The following is a 27,824-nucleotide window of genomic DNA, read 5'->3' as shown; positions in this document are numbered from 1 at the left end:
ACTTTATCTCTAAATGGTACCATTGAATGTATGGGGCTAAGCTAAATGCTATCGAAGCGTCGCAGCGCGCTCCAGCGCTTACGTGCACACACACAGATGATAGAGGGATGTATCAACAGTTCTTAGTTAAGGTAATAACATATTTTAATATTGAAAATGAGTAGACTATTCATTTAACATCCAAAGAACCTTTTCACAACAAGAAAGAAAATGGTTCTTTAAAGGAAAAGTTTAACCAAAAATTAAAATTCTGTCATCATTTACCATCTAAATCTATGAAAGAAGATATTTTGATAAATAATGATAACCACACAGTTGACGGTACCCATTGGCTTCCATAGTATTTGCTTATAGTACTATGGAGGTCAATGTGTACCGTCTGCTGTGTGCTTACCATCATTTATCAAAATATCTTCATTTGTGTTCAACCAAATATAAAAAAAACGTATAGAGGTTTAAAACAACATGAGGGTGAGTAAATCATGACAGACTACCTCTTTAAAAACCTTTGACTAAACATAATTTGGGGCACCAAAAATGGCATAGCTGTGAAGTACCACCTAAATTTTTAAAGTCCAGCATTACATTTTCTCCAGAAACTGTTGAAATCTAGTTCATTTCTATGAAAGCCCATCCAAAAGAACTGTTGAGCAAACTGATGGTATCGTCACCTATTTATAATAAGCAGCCAGAGTGGTGTTATAAGGGTCAGTGGACAGAGATGCATCTGCTTTGTGTCTAATTTCAGCCTGCAGGCTTTTGCTCAGACACCAGGGATTACACGCAAACCGAAGGAGAAATGAGATTCCCCGATAGGATCTGTCCTGTGTCACAAGCTTCATACGCTTTATTAAAATTCATCTCATCGCGTGCAAGGCAGAATTCATTTTCCCATCCAATTAAGTGACCTGCGTGCCAGCTCACTTTCTGTCTCTTGCAGTTGCGTCTGTCTGTGACACACACGGTTTCTTCCCGCTCAAGTTTGATCAGTGCCAAACAACGGGTTATCTCACCACAGCACAGATTTCCCATGATTGCTGCACTCTGCTCCCCTAAAGCGTAACTCTAGAAAATTGAGGAAAGTTGGCAGAGCAGGGCGAGGTGTGAATATTGCCTTATTTTGACATCTTTCCAACAACTGCAGGGATCAGAAGACAGACAAAGAGAAAAAGTGGGGCGCGCTGCAACAACACAGAAAAATAAATGTCATTGTTCAGAGACTGATCATGCACGGCTCCAGGGAATTAATGGAGTTTTTAGTTAGCATGCTCAATTTAAGTATCAAATGAAGTATTTAGGTATGTTACTTACAAGCTATGCAGATAAAAATAAACATCAAAATGAGACTATTATTGAAACACAGTACAGTAGGAAAATACTGTTGCAACACTTTACAATAAGGTTGTATCTGTTAACATTAGTTAATGCATTAACTATGAGTTAACAATGAATAATAATTCTACAACATTTATTAATCTTAGTTCAGGTTCATTTAAGCATTAAATGGTTTCATCTTATAGACGGTTTAAGCAGTAACAACATAAACAAGCGGCTGTCACGATCCAAACGTAAGTTCCGGTAAACTCTGCTAAGAATAAATAACAACAAAGTTCTTTAAACGTAGTTTATTTATATAACAAGCACAAAAAAAGAACACATAGATTACCTAGGAAACCAAAACATTTGTTATTTTCGACGAGGCATTTGTTCAAGAGATCAGTTTAGCAACTAGTCAGACCATTAAAAAAACGAAACCGGAAGTAAGGTTCGGATCCAGACGTGTATCACGTGCGTCCGATGAAACCGTCTATATTAATATTCTTTATTTACACATTCTTAAAAAAAAAATTATTTCATATTTTATTTTGCCATTACACGGACCACCTGCAGTACCCTCACGGACCACTAGTGGTCCGCGGACCACGGTTTGGGAATGGCCAGCATAGAAGTCTTCACCTTTTAACATTAGTTGAACTGGCATTAACTTACATTAACAAAGATTAATAAATGCTTATACACTGTTAGCTAATGTATGTATTAATGTTAAAGGGCACATATTACGCAAAATCCACGTTTACAAGGTGTTTGGACATAAATGTGTGTTGGCAGTGTGTGAACACAACAACCCTTCAATGAAAAAAACCACCCTCTTAAAGGCAGGATAGGCAGGAATTATCTAAAAAAAACTTTTTTACAAATTTGTTTAAACTGTCTTTATATACCAATACAAAAGTAAAAATGTAAGTACTCGGAAAAAGAGAGTATAAAAATTGAGTGTCTGTAGACCTCTCACCACTGTTTTAAACACAGCTCATTTTTCCATTCACTCCACCCCTTCCCTTCTGGGTTTCTTCTAAAGCCACGCCCCAAAACACATGAACGCTGACCGGCTCTGCTGGGAGCAGCATATTTACCTCAGACAAGCGGAGATGAAGGAGCGCGGTGAATGTAGTAACATCATGTCACAATCACATGTAATAATACACCTAACTTTATCACTATGAATATAACAAATAGGATGGCATTTAGTACTCACTATTAAGCCAGTGTTTTGCATGGAAGAGTTTCCGTGATGAAAGCATTGTTGACTCTGACGAGGACTACACTCCAGAGACAATACGGCTACCGCAGTCGTCGACTCAAGAAAAAGCCACGCAATATTTACTCTCGTTTGATTTCTTCATTTATTCCTTTTTTGCCTCGTTTGCCTTTGCTGACTGGATATGCAGGTACTGTGAGTTCTGAATGCTCTTTCTCTGCCGTACTTTTGCTCTTCCTAGAGTCCCTCGTGCACGTTCAAATCAATCATGTGTGGGCAGATCCCATAGCAACAGGGGTTGTGCCATGGTCGCGAGAGAGAGTGATAGTCGCGCAAGCCAATCATTTGTTTCGTCCCGAATGGAAATTAAAACAGTCGTGAAAGCTCTTTTTCAGAGTACTTACATTTTACTTATGTATTGGTATATAAAGACAGTTTAAACAAATTTGTAAAAAAGTTTTTTAGATAATTTCTGCCTATCCTGCCTTCAAAAGGGACAATAAGTAGGATTTACCCCCATCTAGTGGTGAAATTGTATTTTGCATTCAAACGAATAATGCTGTCTAGCGCCTCGCTTTTCCAAATCCGTACTACGTCGTTATGTAATCACTGATCTCCTCGTCCGTTTCAGCGACTTCAAGTGTTCTGAATGAAAACGTGTTGTGGAAACGTGTTGGTAGGCTAGTGCTTTTTGTCCCTCTCCGCTATTATAGTTTAGTATCCCTCTCAGCTATTATAGTTTAGTAGTATGGCGGAACGACATGGAAGCCTCCTTGGACTTACCTGTTCAATGTAAATAAAGAGAAGAAATTCTAAGCTTACAAAGAAAAATCAGATCACTAGCAGAGGTCATTTGACACAAACGAGGACATATTTATGAATAAAGACATTGATTTAGATTAATAAAACACTTAAAACCCTACTTACTGTCCTTTTAAACCAAAGCAGTCTCATTATAGCGCTTTTCCATTGCATAGTACCCCACGGTTTGGGTCAGGTCAGCTTACTTTTGAGTGCTTTTCCACTGGGTGCAGTATGTAGTACCCAATAGTGATGCGCGGGTCGGTGTTTTTTCCAACCCGCGGGTCCCGCTTTTATGAAATATTTGGCCCGCCCCAACCCGCACCGCAACACTGTATCTATTTTTACAACCCGCACCGCCCCGCGCCCGCGACCATTAAAATAGACATACAAGGCATTTGTAATGTAAATAAAAAGAGGCTTTATTTCAGCCTAAGAGTGCTTGGAAACTTTAGATTACATCGCCCTGTAAACTGGCAACAACATACACCAATGACCCATAGAAACCAGCATGGTCATATTAATATAGAGATAGGATAATGATAAACCAGGGGTGTCCAATACATCGATCGCAAAGGCAATGCCGGTAGATCGCACAAGTTAACTGTGTATTCTCATGCTGCTCCATGCCTCCACGGGAAAATTGGCATTATGAGTAATTGTGAAACACTTAAGTCTTTTTGAGTTGCTGTGCCTTTCTTCTCATATGTGTTTTTATAAATCTTATGCCTGCCCGCTGCAGCTTCGTCGTGTAAACTTCCGACATTGCTTTCATGCACGAGCTGAAGCACGCGAGAGCGAGCGAACGAGGGAGAGAGAGAGAGAGAGAGGCAGCGTTGTGCTGATATATGCTTCTGATACTATTGTAATTTTCTTTCAAGTTTGTTTCACTAAATCTCCGCTATTTTAAACAGTACTCAACATGTGCTCCAGGATTTTTTTTAACTTTTTTAAAATAGAGTAATGGTGACATCCCTAAATCCAATGTAGAGATATATGCAGTATAGTCCACGCATTTAAAGTGTTTTTAGCATGTAGAACTTGTCGGCTTTATCATTTTAAAAGTAGATCACCACACAAAAAAGCAGCATTTGTATTATCTATTCACAAATTCCCTACCTTAATTTCTCCTGCAGATCGTCCTTCATCTTTTAATTCTCCGTTTGTTTTGTTGTTGTGGCTGGCAGCCAGCGGGAGCTTGGCGCTTCCGTGACGTCAAAGGTTTGGGGATATCAAGTTACGTTCCGCAAGTTACGTTGCGGAAGTTACGTTGCCACATAGGCCTACGTAATTTAACCTTATCAAAGAACGTAATTAAATGTAAAAAATATATATTCCCAAATATTTAATATATATGCTACAGGGAATTAGACGCAACATATCAGTTTTTTAATTTTGTTTTTAATGACCCGCCCCAACCCGCCCCGCATTAAAGTTACAATTTCTTTACCCGCCCCAACCCGACCCGCGGGTTACCCGCGGGGCCCGCGGGTTACGAGACGACCCGCGCATCACTAGTACCCAATACTTTTTTTAGTACCACCTCGGTTGGGGTTCCAACCGACCCGAGCTGATACCAAAACGTGACGCGAAAACCCTGTAGATCACTGATTGGTCTGAGAGAATCATCACTACAAGCATCATCGCTATAATGTCAAAGATTAGCTTTACCTTCATGCTAGCTGATTGGTCTCGAGTAAACCTGTTGTCATCTGTGCTTTCTTGTAAGTTCCCAAACTCCCTTTTAGCAATGAAAAACATCCACAGGTTGAGAATAAGGAACACCATACTAGTTTTTTTCCAGATTTGCAGTTTGTGGCGGCACATTCGCAACGCGCATGCCCGCATAAATGTTTAAATGCAACTTAACGTCTGACGCCACGGGTGTTTGTACAAAAACTATCATGTGAGACACAGGTAGTGATAAACCTGATGTGTAAACATCTATTTGTGGTGGTAAATTTTAATTTTGTGGAAGAATGAGAAATAAATGAATGTATGGGAATGTACAACGACGCTCCCACTTGTATGATGTCACAGCGTTAGGCAGCACAAATATAACGACACGCCTATAATCCCTCCCACTCCGAAGTGTTACTAAACTCGATGGAAAAGCTAACAAAGCCATGGTGAGGTGAATGGAAAAGCACCATTAGACATGCTGTTTTTATTATCTTGTTAATGTGACGTCACACAAATAAGCTCCGCCCATGGCCACTGGCTGACTGGTTAGATTTACCCAAAAGCTTTTCTAAATGTGTTTGCTAGCACAATGTAGCGCAAATGCAGCTAAAGATACTACTGTTTTAGTATTTAAAGGAATCAAATCTATTTTAAACCAAAAGCGCCCCCTCATTTGCATTTAAAGGTACACACACCAAAACACTGCTTTTTTGCTCCCACCCAAATAAGTGCATTTTGGACATGCTATAATAAATGATCTGTGGGGTATTTTAAGCTAAAACTTTCACATTCTAAGCACACCTGAGACTTATATTACATTTTGAAAAAAAAAAGTTTGGTAAAAGTGTTAACACTATTACTGTAAATACAATAGCCCCTCCAAAAAATTATCTTGGAAATATTTGCTAAGAAATTTGTTGTTAATATTGTTGTTCACTTTTGCTGTATTTTGTTAAAACTTTGCAAGTCTTGCTGAGCACTTCAGTTAGGTTTGTTGTGCTTGAATGTGAATTAAATTAGAGATGTTACATGAAACTACTAAAATATTAAAGATTTGGGAAATCAGAAGTCACAGTTTGTGACATTGTTGCGATCTGTTTTAAACCCCTGAGGATGTAAAGGGACATTACCGCATTCTTTATGTGCTTTTATTGCTTTCTAAGAGACAGATGTGACATATTAAAGAGATCCAGGTGATATTTGACTTTCCTATGAGGGTAAAAGGCATACGAGTTAAGGTCAAACTACAAGAGGAGATATAAAGATGGAGAGAATTGGATGGGAAGAGAGATATTTAGTATGGATGCTGTATTATTGTGTTCCTGTGAGTGTGTTTCACTGGCAGTGATGTTGTGGGTGGTCATTGCTCCAGGCATCAACGGCGGATGTTTTGAGTTTTTTTCTCTCTATATCCCAATCCATCTCTCTCGGTCCGTACATCTCACTCTTTTATGGAAATTTCCGCACTATATTTTGCCATTAGGTGATGATTAATCTTGAATAAGCAGTCTGAAAAATGCCGCTGCCATCTCTTAGCGCGAGGAAAACGTACAGCTAAATTTTTCTCTTGTTGAAGTCTTCTCGAATCAACATCCTCCAGGAAAACTTAGCCTGTGTTCTGACGCTCAAGACATTTCCTCAAAAATATGCCGTGCATCATTTGCTTTTCTTAATGGAACATATATGAGATTTTACTTTTTATTTCATTTGGTAATCTTTTATTGCAGTTAAAAGGTTTGACTGCAAGAGGATCTACTCTGTGGTTAAAACTATCTTAAAATCCTCATTTCATAAAGCGTGTATGATAACTACATTTATTTTTTAGACAGATATAAATCAAAAATCTATTTTTTTTTTCACCCAAGAACAATCATAAATGATGGTTCCAATTCGTACATATAGGTAAACACATAAAACATCTAATGGGTGATTCTCACGAAAACTTGGTTTTAAAAATGTCAAGCATGATAATTGCTTAAATTTACTTTTTTTTCCCACCAGACATTGAAAAACATTGTCTGGAGTAAATGGGAACATTAATTTAAAAACTTTTACTTATCATTTAACACTTTTTGTAACATAATTTAAAAAATTAGTCCTAAAAAATCTCATTACCGCAACAGTCAGAAAACATCAACACTGACATATTTTCAAAATGACATGACAAACCTGAAAGAACATAATTTGGAGATTCTGCACATGCATTTAAAATCAAAGTATTATGCTTCTAATAATTAAATTAACATTTAATAAGCATCTGTTGCGGTAATGATAATCAAAATGTCGTGTAAGCATTCTGACAAGACAATATTTCAAATTAACTGTAAAAAAATTATCTTACCTGGTAGCCATCTTGAAGTAACTGGTCCATGTGCTTGGTCACTCAAAATCAAACTTTATTAAAATTCTGTATGTGTGCTTAAACTGTTCTTAAAAAGTGTTGCGGAGGATGAGAACATCAGGCATGGACACATCATTTTCCTAATTTTTCTTCATTATTATTATTAATATTATACATGAATATTCTGTAAATATTTTTTTCTGTCATCTAAAGTAGTCTAGCAAAACATCCTTTTATTTTTTGTCTTAATATTTTTGTGTTAATTTGATTAAATTACAACATAATGCATGTTCAAACACAGCCGGACACATTGCGGTAATGAGAATTTCAGCAGAAAATGAGATAAAATTTATAATTATAAATTCTTATGTTGAAATCAAACATTGTGCAAGGTAGAACACAGTATTGTGTTAATTCTGATGCTTTTTAATGTTACTATATTAAATCACTTAAACGTCGCACACCTGTGTGCGATAGGTGCGTAGGAAAAAATGACTCAAAAGTCCAAATAGACAGATAAAAAAGAGAGGTCCCGCACACTATCCACTTGCAAAAAATTGAAAAGATTTATTGCAACGTTTCGATCTTTCGTATTCTTCAGGCATCAAAACATCTAGCTTCTAGGATAGATGTTTTGATGCCTGAAGAAGATCGAAAGATCGAAACGTTGCAATAAATCTTTTCAATTTTTTGCAAGTGGATAGTGTGCGGGACCTCTCTTTTTTAAATGTTACTATATTACACATTTTAAAGCTAAAATCATTAGTGCCGTGGTGTTTCAATGGTTTCGTGAGAATCACCCTAATACACATTTAAGCAGAAGAGTTGTGTGGAGTATGTGTCATGTTTACACCGAATATTTAACTTCATTAGGTTTTGTAGTTGGGTGACAAATCAACACTCTCATACATGACTAGTGTGTTTGTCTTGGCACTATTCTTCAACAAGTAGTGCACAGGAGTTGTTTTCTATCAAAAGTAACTGAAAGACCTTTATTGCTTTCTCCTTACATCGAATGAGTGTTTATTGTCCATGCATCATCCATTTGATATTCAATATGGTCACTTGTCCTTTAGTAGATACAAAGTAGGCCACTGAACACTCCCAAAACTATAAACCTCTAACACACATGGAGAGTCCCATGAGGTGGTTAAGGTCTTGAGAACAACAAGTAGCCATAATGCACCGAAACACAAGCAGCTAAAAACAGAAACGTAATTTGCTTTAGGAAAGGGGCAGGATTTGTAAAACTGAGGGAACAGTTTAATAATATGTGAGTACGGTTTATAAACTGAGGGGACGAATTTTAAAACCATGATCACGGATTTGCAGGTCTTGTTTTCTTTTCCCCAAGGGTTGACCTGCCGGGCTTCGTAGTTTTGAATGGCATATCAAGCAAGCTACATCATTGTGTGAACACCCTACTGAAAAATCCAGCTAAGACCAGCATAAGCTGGTGAGCTGGTTTTAGCTGGTCCCCAGCTTGGTTTTAGCTGGTTTTGCTGGTGTAGCAAGCTGGTCTAGGTGTGTTTTGGTCACATTTTAAGCTGGTCTAGCTGGACTTAGCTGGTCATGCTGGAGTACCGGCTGTCCCGCCAGCATGACCAGCTTTGTCGGACTGAGGGGACCAGCGTAAACCACCTTAAGCCAGCAGCCAGCTTGTGCTGGTTTTGGCTGGATTTTTCAGTAGGGCAGTTCAAGGTGAAGTCTGTAATTCATGCATCACAAAATCTTTTGCAAACAAACTAAAGGGGCAAAGACAAAGAACAGTTTTGTGATTTGAAAAAGATGAATGTCTGACATCCATTTTTCTTTGTGTTGTTCTGGAACAGTTTGATGATTTGAAAACTCTTAATGAAGCATGTAATATTTGGTTTAATTAGGCTAACTGTAGACGAGTTTGGGCCGGATCTGAGTTTGTAAAATAACTGAGAAATGCTAATGTGTTAAATCTTGCTTCTGAACGCATACGTGACATAGAAGGTTCATGAATCAGATTTCGGGACATTGGAAGCTTGACTCTGTTGACGAAAATTTCGAGAAATAATATTGCAGCTGTTCCAAAGCAGTTGTTAATGAATACATCTAAAACAGAAATAAGGCAATGGCATGTGGGCTGTACAAAAAATTAAGTTTATGCAATACAAATAATCTTTCTTTGTTTAAAATCATTTGATATTGTTTTGCACATTACCTCAAGTTGTGCTGTTATGGTCAGCAAGTTTGCGAATCAGATCCAGACCTTGTAAATCAAATGCAGAGTTTGTAAATCAGATAGAGAGCTATTAAATCAGATGCAAAGCTCATAAATTAGACCTAGAGCTTGGGAATCAGATCTATAGTTTGTGAATCCGATCCATAGCTTGCAAATTAGATCCAGAGCTTGTAAATCAAACCCAGAGCTTGTGGATCAGATCCATAGTTTATGAATTAAACCTAAAGCTCATGCGTCACACCAAGAGTTTGTAAATTAGATCCATAGTTTGTGAATTAGATTTAGGGCTTGTGAATTAGATCCAAACCTTGTAAATTAGATCCTGATTTTGTAAATCAGACCCAGAGCTCATGGATCAGATCCATAGTTTGTAAATTAGATCCACAGTTTGTCAATCAGACCCAGAGCTCATGCATCAGATCCAGAGTTTGTGAATCAGATCCATACCTTGTAAATCAAACCTAGCACTCATAAATTAGTTTCAGAGCTTGTGAATCCGATCCATAGCTTATAACCCTACTGAAAAATCCAGCTAAAACCAGCATAAGCTGGTAGCTGGCTTCAGCTGGTTTAAGGTGGTTTATGCTGGTCCTCCCAGCCTGACAAAGCTGGTCATGCTGGTGGGCCAGCTGGTATTCCAGCATGACCAGCTAAGTCCAGCTAGACCAGCTTAAAATGTGACCAAAACACACCTAGACCAGCTTGCTACACCAGCAAAACCAGCTTCCTACACCAGCAAAACCAGCTAAAACCAATCTGGGGACCAGCTAAAACCAGCTCACCAGCTTATGCTGGTCTTTAGGGAAATTAGATCCAGAGCTTGTAAATCAAACCCAGAGCTTGTTTATCAGATTCATAGTTTATGAATCAGACCTAGAGGTCATGCATCAGACCCAGAGTTTGTAAATCTGATCTAGAGTTTGTGATTCAGATCCATAGTTTGTTAATCCGATTTCGAGTTTGTGAAACAGATTAAGGGCTTGTGAATCAGATCCAAACCTTGTAAATTAGATCCTGATTTTGTAAATCAGACCCAGAGGTCATGGATCAGATCCATAGTTTGTCAATCAGATACATAGTTTGTGAATCAGATTCATAACTTGTAAATCAGACCTAGCACTCATAAATCTGTTTCAGAGCTTGTGAATCAGATTCATAGCTTGTCAATTAGATCCACAGATTGTCAATCAGACCCAGAGCTCATGCATCAGATCCAGAGATTGTGAATCAGATCCATACCTTGTAAATCAAACCTAGCACTCATAAATTATTTTCAGAGCTTGTGAATCAGATCCATAGCTTGTAAATCAGAACCAGAGCTCATGAATCAGATCCACAGCTTCTAAATTAGACCCAGAGCTTGTAGCTAAATCAAACCCAGAGCTTGTGGATCAGATCCATAGTTTATGAATCAGACCTAGAGCTCATGCATCAGACCCAGAGTTGGTAAATTAGATGCAGAGTTTGTAAATCAGATCTAGAGCTTGTAATTCAGATCCATAGTTTGTGAATCAGATGTAGGGTTTGTGAATCAGATCCAAACCTTGTAAATTAGATCCTGATTTTGTAAATCAGACCTAGAGCTCATGCATCAGATTCAGAGTTTGTCAATCAGATAAAACCTAGCACTCATAAATTAGTTTCAGAGCTTGTGAATCAGATCCGTAGCTTGTAAATCAGACCTAGAGCTCATGAATCAGATCCATAGCTTGTGAATCACATCTAGTGGCATGAGTCACACTCTCAACATATTGTTCAGGCAGTATCACATTTCTGAGTATCTTTCTTTAGCTTTGTCTTTCCTCTCTCTCACTCATATCCCGGTGCTTAACTCTATCCACAGGGTGGACTGAAAATCAATAGTGAAGACTTACAGTGTGGGAAAGTACATGATCTTTCAATGCACTGTGTGATTGGATGGCAGAATTATTTTCATTTCACACCTGTAATTTTTCCGTGTCTTGAGGTTATATAATGAGTCATCCTTCATATTTAAAGAGATAGGTCACTTAAAAATCATGTCCATTTTTATAAGATGTAATATAAGCCTCAGGTGTGCCTAGAATGTGTCTGTGAAGTTTTACCTCAAAATTCTGCACAGCTCATTTGTTATAGCATGCCCAAAATGCCTTTTCATGTGTGTACCTTTAAATGCAAATTAGGTTAAAAATAGATCTAATTCCTGTGAATACAGTCTGAGACAAAAGTAGCTTTAGCTGCATGAGTGCTACAACGTGTTAACAAACATTAACCCGCTGTTTATGCGCACCGGAAGCATGCAGGTTTTTTTTGTCATCTGCGCACCACGTGTTTTTTTAAAGGAGCATTCAGAGTGTAAAAACACCCAACGTCATTCATGTTTTTCCATTGTCCAGTCGAATGCGGGGAGAGAGGGGCTTTTCGTTGTGGTGACGAAATTTTACAGTTGCTTGGAACAACCAGACGGCACTCACCTGTGTGTTTGTGCACCTCTCAACCTCGATCAAGGTCAGAGCAAGCGCTTCAATATTTGATTGACAGCTGCCTAGGTGGTTGCCTAGCAATATAAAGTGACCAAAAAAGGCATTGGGTTTCCAAGCGTTTTAAATGCGTTTGGTGTGATTGGCCCCTAAGAAAAGCTTTTGGGTAAAATTAACCAGTCAGTCAGTGGCTGTAGGCGGGGCTTTGTTAGTGTGACATCACATTAACAAGATAATCAAAACGGCATGTCTAATGAGACTGCTCTGGTTTAAAGGGTTAAAAATAGGAGGAGTGGGTGGATTTTTTTCATTGTAGGGTGGCAACACAAATTTATGTCCAAACACCTTGTAAAAGTGGATTTTGCATAATATGTGCCCTTTAAAGGAAAACACCACCGTTTTTCAATATTTTACTATGTTGTTACCTCAAATTAGATGAATTAATGCATACCTATCTTTTTAAATGCATGCACTTTTAATCTTTGTACCGGTTTTTGAATGTGTTAGCATTTAGCCTAGCCCCATTCATTCCTATGGCTCCAAACACTTTATTGTTTGTTTATTCGTGTAACACTCTTTAAATAGGGAAAACATGGAAGTGTTTGATGCCTCCGTAATTTATCCCTGTTTGGAGCCATAGAAATGAATGGGGCTAGGCTAAATGCTAACACATTCACAAGGCACTGTACACAAATTAAGTGCACGCATTGAAAAAAGATAGATATTTATTAATGCGTCCAAGTTGAGTAAAATATTGAAAAACGGTGGTGTTCCTTTAAGAGTCAAAATTAACATTGTTTTCTAAAGCTCATATTGTTTCAAACGATTGTTGTTTTTACTGTTTGGTGAATCTGTCCAAGTTCATAAATGACACCATAAAAGCACCATTGCTCATTGGCACATTGTAATCATGTTTGGCATTATTTCTGTAAAATCTGTAACATCTTGGATGAAATTTTATCAATGACATATCAATAACATTTAATTCTGTTTTTTTACCAAGAACTGTATAATCATTTGTAATGTACTGCACTTGCTATTTTCATGTTGCTTTTTGTCATTTTTTGGAGCCTGGCATCATTGGCGTAATTGTACAGAAATTGTACATCATCTTAACAAGATGATGTAATCTATCAGTCAGATGAGTCGTACAGTCCATGCTCTGGTAATTTCAGGTCTGATACTTAGAAGTGCTCTTGGTGCGCACTTATGATTTCATAGTCCGATGTCAGATTCTTAAAGCAATGATGTCTGAGCTTTAATGCAGTCAATTATATAATTAAATATAATACCGTTGCCCTCTTTCCGTCAGGGTCTCGCAAAAGTGTCCACCCCACACACACACTCATTATGAAACATCTCTTCTGCACTCCCACACAGTTCTAATGCAGTGTGAAGGACTATACAGTGAGTCACACCTTTAAGAGATGTGTTTAAACCAGATGAGATAAGAGGAAGATGTTAAAACCCTTAAAATCTGAAACGAAAGGAGCATATTGAGTGTCGTGTGATGTTCTTAATCTCTACCTCTGACAAACTAAGGTGTTGAAATCATTCCCGTGCGTTGACTGAAATGAATGCATGCTCCTTAGAGACCACATGGATCTATTTTAAGCAGTGTTGCTATGTCCGCTTAATGTACAGTAGGATAGCTTTTAAAATATGGTTATGCATATGGCCCAGTGTTATTTATTTTTTTTTTTTACTATTGTTTTCAGAATAGTGCAATGAAATGTGACATACTAATAACTGCTGTTTCCCTCCCTCCTTGTTTTTCCTGCACTTTATATATTATGTCATTATGTAAATCCCTATAGATTGTTTTGCATTTGCTCTAATATGTAAATGCACTTTCCCAATTGCTTCATGTGTGTGTGCGCACAAATGAGTCCAGTTGTATATGCAATACATTTTTATATGTATTTTTTTAGAAAAGGTTATAAATCATTCCTGCTTTGTTGCTTTGCAGGTTTGTGCTCAAATCAATCAAATTTATATAAATATTGTATATTGTTTATATACATAATTTATAAACAAATAGAATTGAATTTATATTTTAATTTTTTTTTCTTGTAAGATAAGGATCTGGCAACACTGATTTTATGCTTATATAAATATTTTTTATTTTATTTTTTATTTTTTTGGTGCAGGATGATTTGTTCCCAATTCTTGAAATAACTGCAGGACAGCCATAGCATGCTGCTGTTTCTGTACATGTTTTTTGACATCTCGCATTACGGCTCTCCTGATTTTGCCAAGTGGTTGATGTCCTCAGGGCAACATTATGTTGACCCTGGGACAACATTTTAATCAACCAATCAGATTTCAGAAATAAGTTTACAGCTTACAACCAGGATTAGCTGTTTCTAGACCATTGTTTTTCACTTATCATGTCCCTCTGATTTTAGGTTGGGGTGGGTTAAGGTTTTGTTTAGAAAAATGTTGTCCTTGGGTCAAAACAATATGTTGCCCTGAGGACATCAACCACTTGGCAAAATCAGTTCGAGCCCCTGATTACAGTTATTTAATAAGCATGAACAAATGCAATAGTGTTTTGACCAAATAAGACACAGCAGTATTATAATCACATCCTTTTATTTATTTTTTTTCTAGGCGTAAGAACCTGATTTACAATGGAAAAACTGCTTGTCTGCCTGTTGGTTTTCGGAATGGCAGTGAAGGCCCAGATCTGTCCGAAGCGCTGTGTCTGTCAAGTTCTGTCCCCCAACCTCGCAACTCTCTGTGCCAAAAAAGGGCTGCTCTTTGTCCCGCCCAACATCGACAGGCACACCGTGGAGCTCCGGCTAGCCGATAACTTTGTCACCAGTGTGAAACGAAAAGACTTGGGCAACATGACCAAGCTGGTGGATCTTACATTGTCGAGGAATACAATAAGCTTCATTACCCCACACGCATTCGCGGACCTCGAAAACCTACGAGCCTTGCATCTCGACCACAATCGGTTGACCCGAATAGCCAACGACACCTTCAGTGGCATGTCCAAACTGCATCATCTGATTCTAAACAACAACCAACTGACCCTCATCCACATGGGAGCCTTTAATGACCTATTAGCTCTAGAAGAACTGGACTTATCATACAACAACCTGGAAACCATCCCGTGGGAGGCCATTCAGAGGATGATCAGCCTACACACTCTGAGCTTGGACCACAACATGATTGACTACATTCCTGAGGGAACGTTCTCCCTCCTTCAGAAGCTCAATCGGTTGGACGTGACCTCCAACAAGCTCCAGAAACTACCGCCGGACCCGCTTTTTCAGCGGGCGCAGGTTTTGGCCACGTCCGGTATGATGAGCTCCTCTTCTTTTGCATTGAGCTTTGGAGGAAATCCTCTACACTGCAACTGCGAGCTTCTGTGGCTGAGACGACTCAATCGCGAGGATGACTTGGAGACCTGTGCCTCGCCCTCGCACCTCTCTGGCCGTTACTTTTGGTCCATCTCCGAGGAAGAGTTTCTCTGTGAGCCGCCTCTCATCACCCGCCACTCTCACGAGATGAGGGTTCTGGAGGGCCAGCGAGTTGCGTTAAAGTGTAAAGCCAGAGGAGACCCAGAACCTGCCATCCACTGGATATCTCCCGACGGGAAGTTAGTTTCAAACACGTCACGTACGTTGGTTTACAACAACGGCACGCTGGACATTTTGATAAGCACGGTAAAGGACACGGGATCTTTCACTTGCATCTCCTCGAACCCCGCCGGGGAAGCCCATCAGACTGTGGAGCTGGTCATCATCAAACTTCCACACATTAGCAACAGCACCAACAACATCCAAGAGCCTGACCCTGGCTCTTCAGACATCTCCACTTCTACAAGGGCTGGAGCAAACGGCAGCAACCACACGGGCGATGCCAAGACCAGTCCGGATAAGAGGGTTGTTATAGCGGAAGCCACGTCATCCACTGCGCTCATCAAATTTAATTTCCAGAGGAATATACCTGGAATACGCATGTTTCAGATTCAATATAATGGAAGTTATGATGACTCTCTTGTTTACAGGTGAGAATAACCTACTTTTTGAAGTTTTAAGCCAAAGTTCACAGTTATTCCTATGCTCTCAAAATGTAAGGTACAAGAGGGTACAAAAGCTGTCACCTGGTGCATAGAGAGTACCGTAAGAATGGTGTATTTTTGTAGGTCAACGCGGAAGTTAGTGGGACACTGGTTCTCGTGCAAATAAGTCCATTCATTTTCCAGTAGATCTTTGCACATAGGTTCACATGACACGCCAAACACATATTTGGACATGACGAGTAACACACCGGCTAAATACATGTATTGACAAGCGTTGTATTGTGTGCCCTCGAAAAAGAAGTCACCGTCCACCACTGATTATCGCATATAACATATCACATCATTTAGCAAGTATCACATTTTTCTTAAATATCATGTAGCCCTTAATTCTTACTTATTTGTTGATTAATAATATTCGTGAAGGATTGGTTTGGATTATTGGATTATTTGGTCATTTCATTTTTATGTGTTGTCCTGCAATTTTACTTGATTTGTGAATTTGGCTCTTTTGTGTCTTTGGGTTTACTCCCACAATATAGAGGAAAGCCAATACGGCTAGTTAGCCTAACAATGTCAAGAGAATTTATTTCCATTGTAAAAGAACTGAATAAAACTGAACCTGAATTAGAATGTTGTGTATACTGTAAAATAAGCTTTATGTTTCACACCTGATATCACATCAGATATCACACAGTGCTGCCTAATGATCATTCGCAACTAATCGTTTGCAGAATAACAGTTTCTGTTTACATAATATATGTGGGTGTACTGTGTACAATAATTATGTTTATAGAAATACATTCACATGCATGTACATATTTAAGAAATATTTGCATGTGTTTATACAGTTTTATATATATATATATATATATATATATATATATATATATATATATATATTTATATGTAAACTTTTATTCTGCAAACGATTAGTCGCAACCATAGACTGTAAAAAATATGGACGTATTGTCAGACATCCCAACTTGCAAAAAGTCATTTCAGGGAGGTAAACCGAAGCCCCCTACCCCCCTACCCCCCCCCCCTCAAAAAAAAAAAGGAGGACAAGGATATGACATTTCAAGATATAAAAGCATAATATTAATTTCTAGAGGCCTATGCAATTATTGGTAACACTTTACTAGGTCTCATTTGTTAACATTAGTTAATGTATTAACTAACATGAACTAACCATGAGCAGTACAGTTGTTACTGTATTTGCTAATCTTTGTTAATGTTAGTTAATAAAAATACAGCTGTTCATGGTTTGTTCGTGTTAGTTCACAGTGCATTAACTAATGTTAACAAGATTTGAATAATGTATTATTAGTAAATGTTTAAATTAACATTAACAAAGATAAAAAATGCTTTATAAATGCAGTTCATTATTATATGTTAAATAATGTAGTAAACTAATGTTAGTTAATGAACCTTATTTTAAAGTGTTACCCAATTATTTGTTAAATATTTTACAATATGTAGATTACTTTTACTATTTATATAAGCTGCTTATAATATTTATATAAACTGTTTTATTTATATTCTATTGCAACTTTAAACAGGTCTAAGGAGTTTGTTGTTTTCATGTAGCCTTGGCAACTAGTAGCCAGCCTGAAAAATATGCACATGATATTAAACTTGTTGAACTCAATGTCAGTTCGGGAGAAGAGATAAAAGCCCGCCCACACTGACACTTGATTGGTTGATTTACCGGAGCAGGCCAATCAGGATGCTCTCTGTCTTACATGCGCTTAATGAGGCACACTAGCACACACACGCAAGGTCTCCCCCTCCCTCTCTGCCGTGCGCGTATACTCTTTCTTGCTCGCTCTAGATTCCGGGAGATTTTAACTAATTTGCGTGCATCAGGGAGCCGCTATTAAAATGCGGGAGACTCCCGGAACTTCCGGGAGACTTGGGATGTCTGTATTGTCCGTGACGTCACCCATTGGTTTGTGAAGAGCATTTTTTAAGCTTAAAGTAGGCGGATGCCTGCCGTCGCCATTTTGACCGTGCGTCATCACACATCACTCGCGGATAACCGAAAATGGGTAAAGAGGCAGGACATGGATGAAGCTGAGGTGGCTGGTTGCTGTAACCACGCCCATCTATCTTGACTCTAGTGACAACAGTGGCTTTTCAACCATCACTCAAGTGGCCACGCCCTTAAATATGCAGAACTTTAAGGCTTAACATCATTTAAACGGATGAGTTTTAAAAAAAAACACCCACCTCATGAAGGACAAAATGAGCTATATAGACCAAAAACACTTTTTGTACCAGGCTGTAAACAAATAATTTTCTACTGTAAAGTTTTTAACATGGAGGTCTATGGGAATTGACTCCCTTTTAGCGCCAGTTGATAATTTGCAGTTTAAGTCACTTTGGTATTGGCTTCATCAGAGAGATCGGAAGGTTGCCCCTTGGTCGCAACTAATCATTAGACAGCACTACAAAATATTCTCTCTAAAAAATGCTGGGGGTGGGCCAAGCCCCTTGGTTTGTAATTTAACTTATGCTGGGTTCTTTCAACCCGAAATGCTGAATTGTTGGGTCCAATAGAAATTTTGGGGGGTTAATTTAACCCAAAGGCTGGGCTCGTCCATTTTTGTCCCAATGCTGGGTTGAAAATAACCCAGCATTTTGTAGGCTGCACAGTATACACAAATCATTAAGGGGATGGTTTACCCAAAGGCGGAAATTCTGTCATCATTTTCTCACTATCGTGTTGTTGCAAACCTGTATAAATTTATTTATTTTGATGAACACGAAGGAAGATATTTTGAGGAATGTTTGTAACCCCCATTCACTTCCATAGTAGGGCTGTCACGATTATGAAATTTGGCTGACAGTTAATTGCCTAATAAATTGTGACGATTAATTGTCTGTTTTATTGATTTGACATTTAATTCTCATACATTTTGTTTGTTCATAAAATAATTTTCACACATTGTTGTGATTATTTAAATTAAATCTTTTGCAAGGTTTACCTATCAATGAATATTAATACCCATAACACATATTTAAAAGTAATTATGTAATAATAATAGTTCATACGGCTTCTCAAAGTTTTGCAGCATTTCTCAGTTTTTTCCACTGAATTAAATGGCTTTGCAATGTATCGCATTACAGGAACCCATCTGATACTGTCTGGTTTATACAGGCGCTACAGCTCCCCTTGTGTTTTTTAGAGAGATGTGCAATCATTGCGGTGATCTGAAATCATTGCGATGAGGTCAAAAATCACGATTATTTAATCATTGTGTCAGCCCTATTCCATAATATTTTTTTCCTACTATGTAAGTGAATGGGGCTCATAATCGGTTTAGTTACAAACATCAGAAGAAGGAAATATATGCATGTTTGTAACAACATAAGAGTGAGAGAATGACAGACTTTTCATTTTTGGGTGAACTATCCCTTTAAATTACTGTGATTATATAAAGTGGTGCACAGGATGGTATTCATAACCTTTTTGGAAGTGTTAAATAGAATTGATTGGATTGTCTTTACAAAAATAAAGACAAGGTTACAACCATTAGGTGTTAAATGGGTCAATCCTGAAAGGGATCTTATACCCAATGCATTAACACCCAGATGAATCAGCAGTGATGGATCTTTATGTGCTCTTTGTCCGAGTAAAAGCATAGAACTGAAATCCATTTCTAATTTTCTCTTTTTAGCAAGTAATGCTGTGGTGCTTACGAAACTGTGTGTGAAATTGCTTTTGCGTTCATATAATAAATATATTTTTGGTTCACAACCTGTACAAATATATGAATGCTGCAGCTGTCGTTCTATGAAATACCCATCCAGGGTTAATACGCAGTGACAGCTTTATATAAGTAAGTCATTTGTAAGTTGATCCCCAATTAGCATAAACAATACTTTAACAATTAGTGTAACTGGTGTAATTAGCATAACAATCTTTGTGAATTCTGAGTAGACTGAATCAACATCCAATAGGATTAAACACTGTGTTGGTTTCGGGTGGGGCTATCCATTTGTCTGACCAATTAAAAGCTTGGGGGAGTGTTCAGGAAATGTTTACATTTATGCATTTAACAGCTGCTTTTACCTAAATCGACTAACAGTGCATTTAAAGTATACTTTGCTTGTTTTTCAGGGAATCTGACCCAAAAGCTTTTGCCAGTTGAGCTACGGCTACAGACATGTTGAATGTTTGCGATCATTATTCTTCATTGCATTTTATGAAGCAAAGAGTGCAGAAATCACATTTTAAGTAATTGAAACATTATAGGCTGTTTGTGTAATTTTATCTGTAGCTATTGGAGCTTTAGTATCACGGTTGATCATTTCCCGAGGACTGAATCAAATCTCAAGACCTCTGATTATCATTAGCAGAAGTGTCTACTTACAGCTCATAAAACTGTAAAATGAAATAATTACCGTAGTTTACAGCAGCGATAATATTCAGAATCGCTGCACGTGCCGGCCGGCCGCTATCTGGAACATTGTTCCCTTTCATTTGCCCTAATATATTCTCATAATTACGCTCTATTCAGACATGCTTGGGGGAATCAAACAGAGAATCATTTTTGGGTTACTTTATCTCAATGGGCCACTTTAAATGAGCCGCTAATCACAATAGCACACACTGGCCGTGTGTCTCTGTTCAGTCAAACCCACAGCACTGCAGTAAAGCCATTACCTTGTCATTTGTGAACCAAGCACTTGTGTGGGAAGCTCTTTTTGAAATGATGAAAATGAAGCTTGCAGAAAGACCAGAGATAGATATTGACCTGTTTAGCTAGAGCTCCACGAGCCCCATGTTGCTATCAAATTGAAGACTACTGTGTCATTTGACATTTACATTTATGCATCTGGCAGATCCTATTTTCCAACAGTGCATTCAATCTATACATTTTTACCAAATGCGAGCCGGTATGTGAGATCTCATAATCGAATTATGAGATTAGGAGCAACAACGTTTGATCTTGATTTATTTCCTTTTGTGACATGGACATACTTAGTAAAATTTAAAGATTTCAAGTTTATATCGTCACTGAATTACATTACGCAGGATGATTTAAAAGAAAACATTAAATCGCAAGAAGAAATTTCACAGAGACATCTATCAAGTCAGTGCATATGTTCACTTAACACCTATATGCGATGCGAATGAACCTCAGTCAGTGCCGCTAATTAGTTGCTATATATAACACTAAAGCGTCTATAAATGAGAGAATACATGTCTCATTCATCCCATATGGCAAAAAATACATTTCTCTGGCCAAAAATATGTTTTAAATATATGCTAAATACATTTTGTAGAAAGTAAAGCTTAATTAAATATATTTTTGAATTTGAAAATATATTTAGTTTTAACCTTAAAATTAGTGCTGGGCAAAGATTAATCGTGATTAATCACATACAAAATAAAAGAGATTTTTTTGCATAAGATATGAGTGTGTGCTGTGTGTAATTATTTATGTATGTATTTAATAACAATTATATATATATATATATATATATATATATATATATATATATATATAATATTATATATATATAAACAAAAAAATGGATATATAAATAAAAATGTTCTGAAATGTATATATGTATGTGTCTGTGTTTAAATATACATAATTATTACACACAGCACAGACACATATATCACGCAAAATGCACTTTTATTTTGTATGCGATTAATCGCGATTAATCTTTGCCTAGCACTACATTTTCCTGGCCAAAGTATTAATGTTTGTATAAAATAAATATGTATAAAAGTATAAAATTATAAGTATATATTTTTTGCAGTTAAAAATATAATTAAATTTAAACTTTTTAAACCTGATACGTTTTCACTGCAAAAATTTGATGTCTTACTTAGTTTTTTTTTGTCTTGTTTTCTAAAACAAATATCTCACAATTCTTAAATTGAGATACATTTACTTGGTAAGCAAGTGGCTTAAGATAATAAGTCTTGTTTTTTTTTTTAATAGATTATGAAAATCAAGAGTTTTTTTTTACTTAAACAAGTCAAAATATTTTCCAGTGCGGTAAGAATAAACTTAATTCAAGTTTATTTTTTTTCCAGAAGTTTATTTATCTTACTGCACTGGCAGATATTTTGACATGTTTTAAGTAAAAAAAAAAACTTGATTTTCATAATTTAAGACTTATTATCTTAAGCCACTTGCTTACCAAGTAAATGTATCTCAATTTAAGAATTTTTAGATATTTATATTAGAATTATTATCTAATTTATATTAGAAAACAAGACAAAAATAATAAGTAAGACATTCATTTTTGGGGGTTTTTGTTCAGGTTTGTTTTACTTCCAATGCAACGTAAATATCAATGCTTTCAAATATATTTATTTTTGAAATATATATAAAAAATATATTGATGAAATATGTTTACATTTTTGTAAACTTATTTCAGCATATTTCAGGTCTGTTTTTCACGTGTTTATGTGTTTCATATTTCAGCACATATACTTTGTGCCCATTTTTTGTATATTTTGAAATATTTAAAATTATATTTGAAAATATATATACTTTTGCCATATGGGATTCCACTGATAGCGATACAGTTCACCGTTATAAAAAACATTAAATTAGTACTTGCACCGGCAAACAGAACAGAATAATGGTAGATAAATGCTAATATTACCAGCCATTTTGTGAAACATGACCTAACCAACTAACCTCTTAACACCATTAAACACACTTCGTGTTACATCCCTGCAATTAAGATCCTCCCTTGATTCATTTGTATGGATGGTGGCGAACGCTTTCAACCACTGCACTGAAACGCTCTAATCGGCCGGGCCGAAGAGCACGAGCCCATTTCCACTGAGAGCCTTTGTGCTCCAAATCCAGCGGGTTTGCACAGGAAATCACAGAATGCTCTTTCAGCAGACTGAATGCGCTGAATGTTTGTCAGGCTGTGAAGGAGGCAGGTGGGGCACATGGGAAAGAATGATAAGAGACGCTATTGTTGACATCCGTAGCGAACCTCTTTCAGAGTAACAGCGGACTCTGGGTTTCTGCAGGTAAACAGCAGTGAAGCGAATTTAATGTCGTTTCGGTCTTACGCACTTTATATGACATGATTAAACATGCCTTCAGCAGGGTAAACATAGTACTAATAAGATATCAGACTGAACCAAGAGTTGTATAATGCATCCACATGCACAGGTCTGAGTTTGCTGTACAACAGTTCAGCCCGTGAGTAAAGTTCTTAAATGTGGATTGTTCAAGTTGGAAGGTGTATTGGTCACTTACACAACCATACACACAGTTGTGCATGTAATGAAATGTTTCTCCACACAGTTTACAATCAACAATTGAAGAGTTTCGTTGCAAAACGAGATAACCACCGTTTTTTTAATTGTTCAGAAATCGCGTTTTTTGGTTGTGCATTCCAATTAATTTCAATGCAACTGCAGTTGGTTTGTTTTGATTTAAACCTTCATAACTTAAAAGATACAGCTAAGTAGCACCATAAAACAAAATAATAACATGATAACATAATAATAAACATGTTTTGACAAAAATGTTAATAAATGGATTTATCTCGTTTTGCAACAAAACTCTTCAATTATAGATGGTTTCAGCGGCAACAACCTAAACAATTTCTTGTCGACTTCCGCATAGAGTCCATTAATTAGTAGATTATTTCTGATAAAAAAACAAAACAAAAAAACCCTACCGATTTGCGCAATTTCAAAATATGTGTTCGGGGTGTCGTGTGTTGCTTGCGTTTTCAAAATATGTGTTTGTTGCGTCATGTGAACCATGTGCATCACACGCGTCAAAAACATTTACGATAAAACAAACGCTCACGCTTACAAAATACACGTGAGACACTCCCTTAACAGTAAACTCTGATTACGCATGAGATTATGCGAGTATCTGGCAAACGCGAGCGTCTCTTTTATCATAAACCCTTTAGACGTGTCTGCAGCCGGCACTTATTTTGACAAGATGCCTGATGCACATAGGTTCACTCGACGCGCTGAACACATATTTTGAAATTACAAACCACACACATGACGGGCTACATAAATGTTGTGACAAACTTTGCACCGAGCGCCCTCGAAAAAAGAAGTCACCGGGCGCCACTGCCTAAAGCGTATCAACTACTACGCTGAGCTAAAGTTACTGCATAAAATGCATGTGTATACAATAGCTGTGTTTCCATTGCAGATTTGCGCAAAACTCTTCGCGTTATTTTCTAAATGTCGACAAAAGATTATTGCGAATGACGGCATTTCCATTAACCAATGATATGCGACTGAAACTTCGTTTTTCTTTTTGCGATAAGTCATTACAAACATCACGTCGACTGATGTTGGTAGGTTTACGAATATCACATCCACCGCACTAGGCATTATTTTACTCGAAGGAGATGTAAGAGTATTATCCTGACATTAATTCCAAGTAAAGCCCCTTATACTTAGGAGCGGCAACATATAGGGGTTTCTTGGACACGGGGGCGTTGCACAAGATCTCGGGCCCTATGCATAGGCAGTCCTGATGGGCCCCCATGCCCAACCCCCATAATAGATTCCAGACTTTTCAAGGGCCCTCTCTTCCTTTGGGGCCCTGGAATCAGTACTGGTTTTACCCCCAGTCTTATGCCCCTGCTTGGACATGTAGGAGTGTTATCCAAAGATTATTGGCAATGAAAGCCTCTTATACTTGGGAGCAGACACGTATTGAGGTGTTTCTGGGAGGTTTAAGTACATACTGCGTCATCCGTAAATAGTATCTGTGACTTACTTGCATCAGATGATCTGAAAATGTGAATAAACTGTGAATAAATTTCCATTGCAGTTTTGCAAAATACACCTTTTCCGAATTGCCTGAAAACCACCTTATGCAAGTGTAAAATCTTTTTGCGATATATTTGAGTATAATTGACGTGCTTCCTTTGGCCGTATTTTTAATTCGCAATGTCAATTTGCGCAATTTTAAGGGTAAATAAAAATGCAGCTAATGTTAGCTACAGATTCTTGAATTCTTGCCTGGCCTTGCCAAACATTTATTTGCACAGTGATGATCCATGATGACCGTCTCTGCTCATCTTCAGGAAACTGAAACATTTTAATACAAAATAAATAAGTGACCCTAAACATTTGAACAGCCTGTCTGTCTTTCTATTTTAATTAAAAATAACAAAAAAACTGTTTACGGTCATGTTATTTGTCAGTTACCCTTATGTTGTGTATTTTTTAGGGTCTGGTGTCATTTCTTGTCCTGGCTAGGTCAAGTGAGAAAAAAGTCCAATGTGTGGTAAAAGGTGTAAATTAGCATTTTGCAGGAACTGGCTCTAATCTTGAGGTTGCTTAGAAGGTGTTAGTGAATGAAACATGTCATGATTAATTCTAACACTGCTCTTTCCTTCACCCAACAGAATGATTCCCCCAACAAGCAAAAACTTCCTGGTGAACAACCTGGCCGCAGGGACGCAGTACGACCTCTGTGTGCTGGCCATTTACGACGACGGCATCACCTCGCTGACGGCCACGCGGGTTGTCGGCTGCGTCCAGTTCACCACGGAGTCAGAGTATCTGCGCTGCCACTTCATGCAGTCCCAGTTTCTGGGCGGCACCATGATCATCATCATCGGGGGCATAATCGTCGCCTCGGTCCTGATATTTATCATCATCCTCATGATACGCTATAAGGTGTGCAACAGTGGCAATGCTAGCAAAGGGACCTCAGTCATCGACGTGCACTCGCAAACCAACGGGGCGCAGTCACAGGGGTGTACCGTAACCCCCTCCGTGTCTAAACAAGATGCTTTGTGCTTGGAAGGAGGAGAAGGTTACCAAAAGAGTTCTGCACCTCCTCCACCTTCAGATTCCCAAACACACACCTCGGAGACCTCGGTCCTGGACTGCTCCACTACCACTTCCCTGGTAAGTCAAAGCTGGGCGACGCCCGGCTCTTCAGGATCACTCAAGCCAAAGCGCAAACCGGCGCCAAAGCCCGTTCCGCCGGCCGGTGCCGAGACCCCGGTGGAGGCGCTACCTAACGCGGAGACGCAAAACACCAATCGCAACAACTCCACCGCTCTGCAGCAACCCCTGCTACCCTTCCCTGGTCCTATCCCCGCACCCTCCTCCCGGTTCAAAGACACCCCGATCTTACGGAGGGCACGCCCCTCCGCATCCAAGTATATGACACTGCCTGTCGAAGGAGTGCGGGCCAAACGCAGGTACTCTTTAAACGAGAACCAGTCGAAACATCACTGCTATATCGGCTCGCAGAAGCTGGGGAACATGTTTTGCAAGCGGAGTATGTCCGTGAACGGGATGCTAGTCCAGATGGCAAATTCAGATGTAGACAGTGAGAAAACCACATTTTCCAGTTCAGAGTGGATTTTGGAAAGCACAGTGTGAATGTACGACTGGTGTTTTGAAGGCTGCGTGCCTAGATTTCTCATGTTGTGTATGTGCGTTTGTCTGTGTGCGTGTGTGTGTGTGTGCAAAGGCACTCACAGTATATAAATGTGCGTATGAATGCGTGAATGTGCCTGAAAGATTTGCACCATTTCTTTTGTTTCCATCTTCAAATCTGCCATCATTTCTTTTATGTTTTCTGGAAACCCATGAATAATGCAGATGCTTGCCTTGAAGGACTCCACTCCAAGGTCTCCTTCCTTTGAAGGTGGTAGCTGCTCAGATTCAGATTTACCAACCCATACAAACCATCAGTACAGAAAGACTCACCTCCACCTTCTTTACATTGAGCATTATGGTAAGAGGAAAACATTGGTGCCTTCCTCTGTCCTCTTGCTACGGGCTCTTACTGGATATAAGCTTTGTCTATGTGGATGGAAATAAACATGAGAGATTTCACAAAAAAGCCTTTCTATTCAAGGAAATGACATTTCCTGCATATTATAGAAAACAAGTATATAAAGACTTGGTACTGGGACCTGTTATTAAATTGATATTTTTTAAAATCAAACATTTTCTTTTCAGTGACATTAATTTTTGCCTTTGTTTGAAGGCACAAAAAATCCATGTACAGAAAGACAACATCTGCTGTGTTCTTATGTTGTGTAAAATAATAAAAAAATCAAACTATTTCTTGTGTGGCATTGTAATGGTTTAAAAATGAAGGTGTTGGTGTAACGCATTTTGTAGGTTTACAGTTATCCATCAGTTATGTGTGTAATCCATCATTTAATAATTCCTGTTAAATTTACAGTAAAACCTGGCAGCTGTGGTTGCCAGATATTCATAGTAAAAACAACGTTTCAGGCATAATGAGGTGGAGTTTTGATGCCTGTCTAAACTGATCTCACAGGAATTTTACGTATTTTAAGAGTTGGCTAATTCATAAACTTGTGCTAAGTGAATCGTACAAAATAAACCCAACGTTACGGGGCGAAAGCAAATGGTACAGAACATATAAAGCTGATCGTATTATATAAATTTGCCAACTCATAAAATACAATTGCCATGAGATTGTGATAGTATGGCTTATATATTGAATATTTCAATGTCAACTTAAATATTTCTCATCAAATGTACACAAATCTGTAAAAATATTCCGTAGAAATTGCAGCTGGGTTGCCGGTAAATTACCGTAGATTTTAATTTATGTTTTTTACTGGCAACATTTTGTTCAAAGTTAAATGAACATTAAACATTTACAAGTCTTTGTCTTTACAGAGTAAAACTAAAAAAACTGCATCAAGCAAAACATTCTAGGAAAAAAATCTGAAGCAAAAACAAGAAAAAGGTTGATGATGATTTCTGGTTCCCA

The 27,824-nt window shown here is 37.9% G+C and overlaps 1 protein-coding gene across 1 annotated transcript in view; it reads left to right on the top strand.

Moving 5' to 3' along the window:
- lrfn5a (leucine rich repeat and fibronectin type III domain containing 5a) overlaps nucleotides 1-27,139 on the top strand; it is a 64,096-nt gene extending 36,957 nt beyond the window's left edge. Inside the window, exons 2-3 of the mRNA XM_055172745.2 lie at nucleotides 14,652-16,059; nucleotides 25,459-27,139. Coding sequence (XP_055028720.1) covers nucleotides 14,672-16,059; nucleotides 25,459-26,449 — 2,379 coding nt within the window. The 5' untranslated portion in view covers nucleotides 14,652-14,671 and the 3' untranslated portion in view covers nucleotides 26,450-27,139. The remainder of the gene's footprint in view (nucleotides 1-14,651; nucleotides 16,060-25,458) is intronic.
- The last annotated feature ends 685 nt before the right edge of the window (nucleotides 27,140-27,824 follow it).

Source organism: Misgurnus anguillicaudatus, chromosome 7, assembly GCF_027580225.2.
Source record: "Misgurnus anguillicaudatus chromosome 7, ASM2758022v2, whole genome shotgun sequence".
Lineage (NCBI taxonomy): Eukaryota > Metazoa > Chordata > Actinopteri > Cypriniformes > Cobitidae > Misgurnus > Misgurnus anguillicaudatus.
This window is presented reverse-complemented; position numbering and strand designations above follow the sequence as displayed.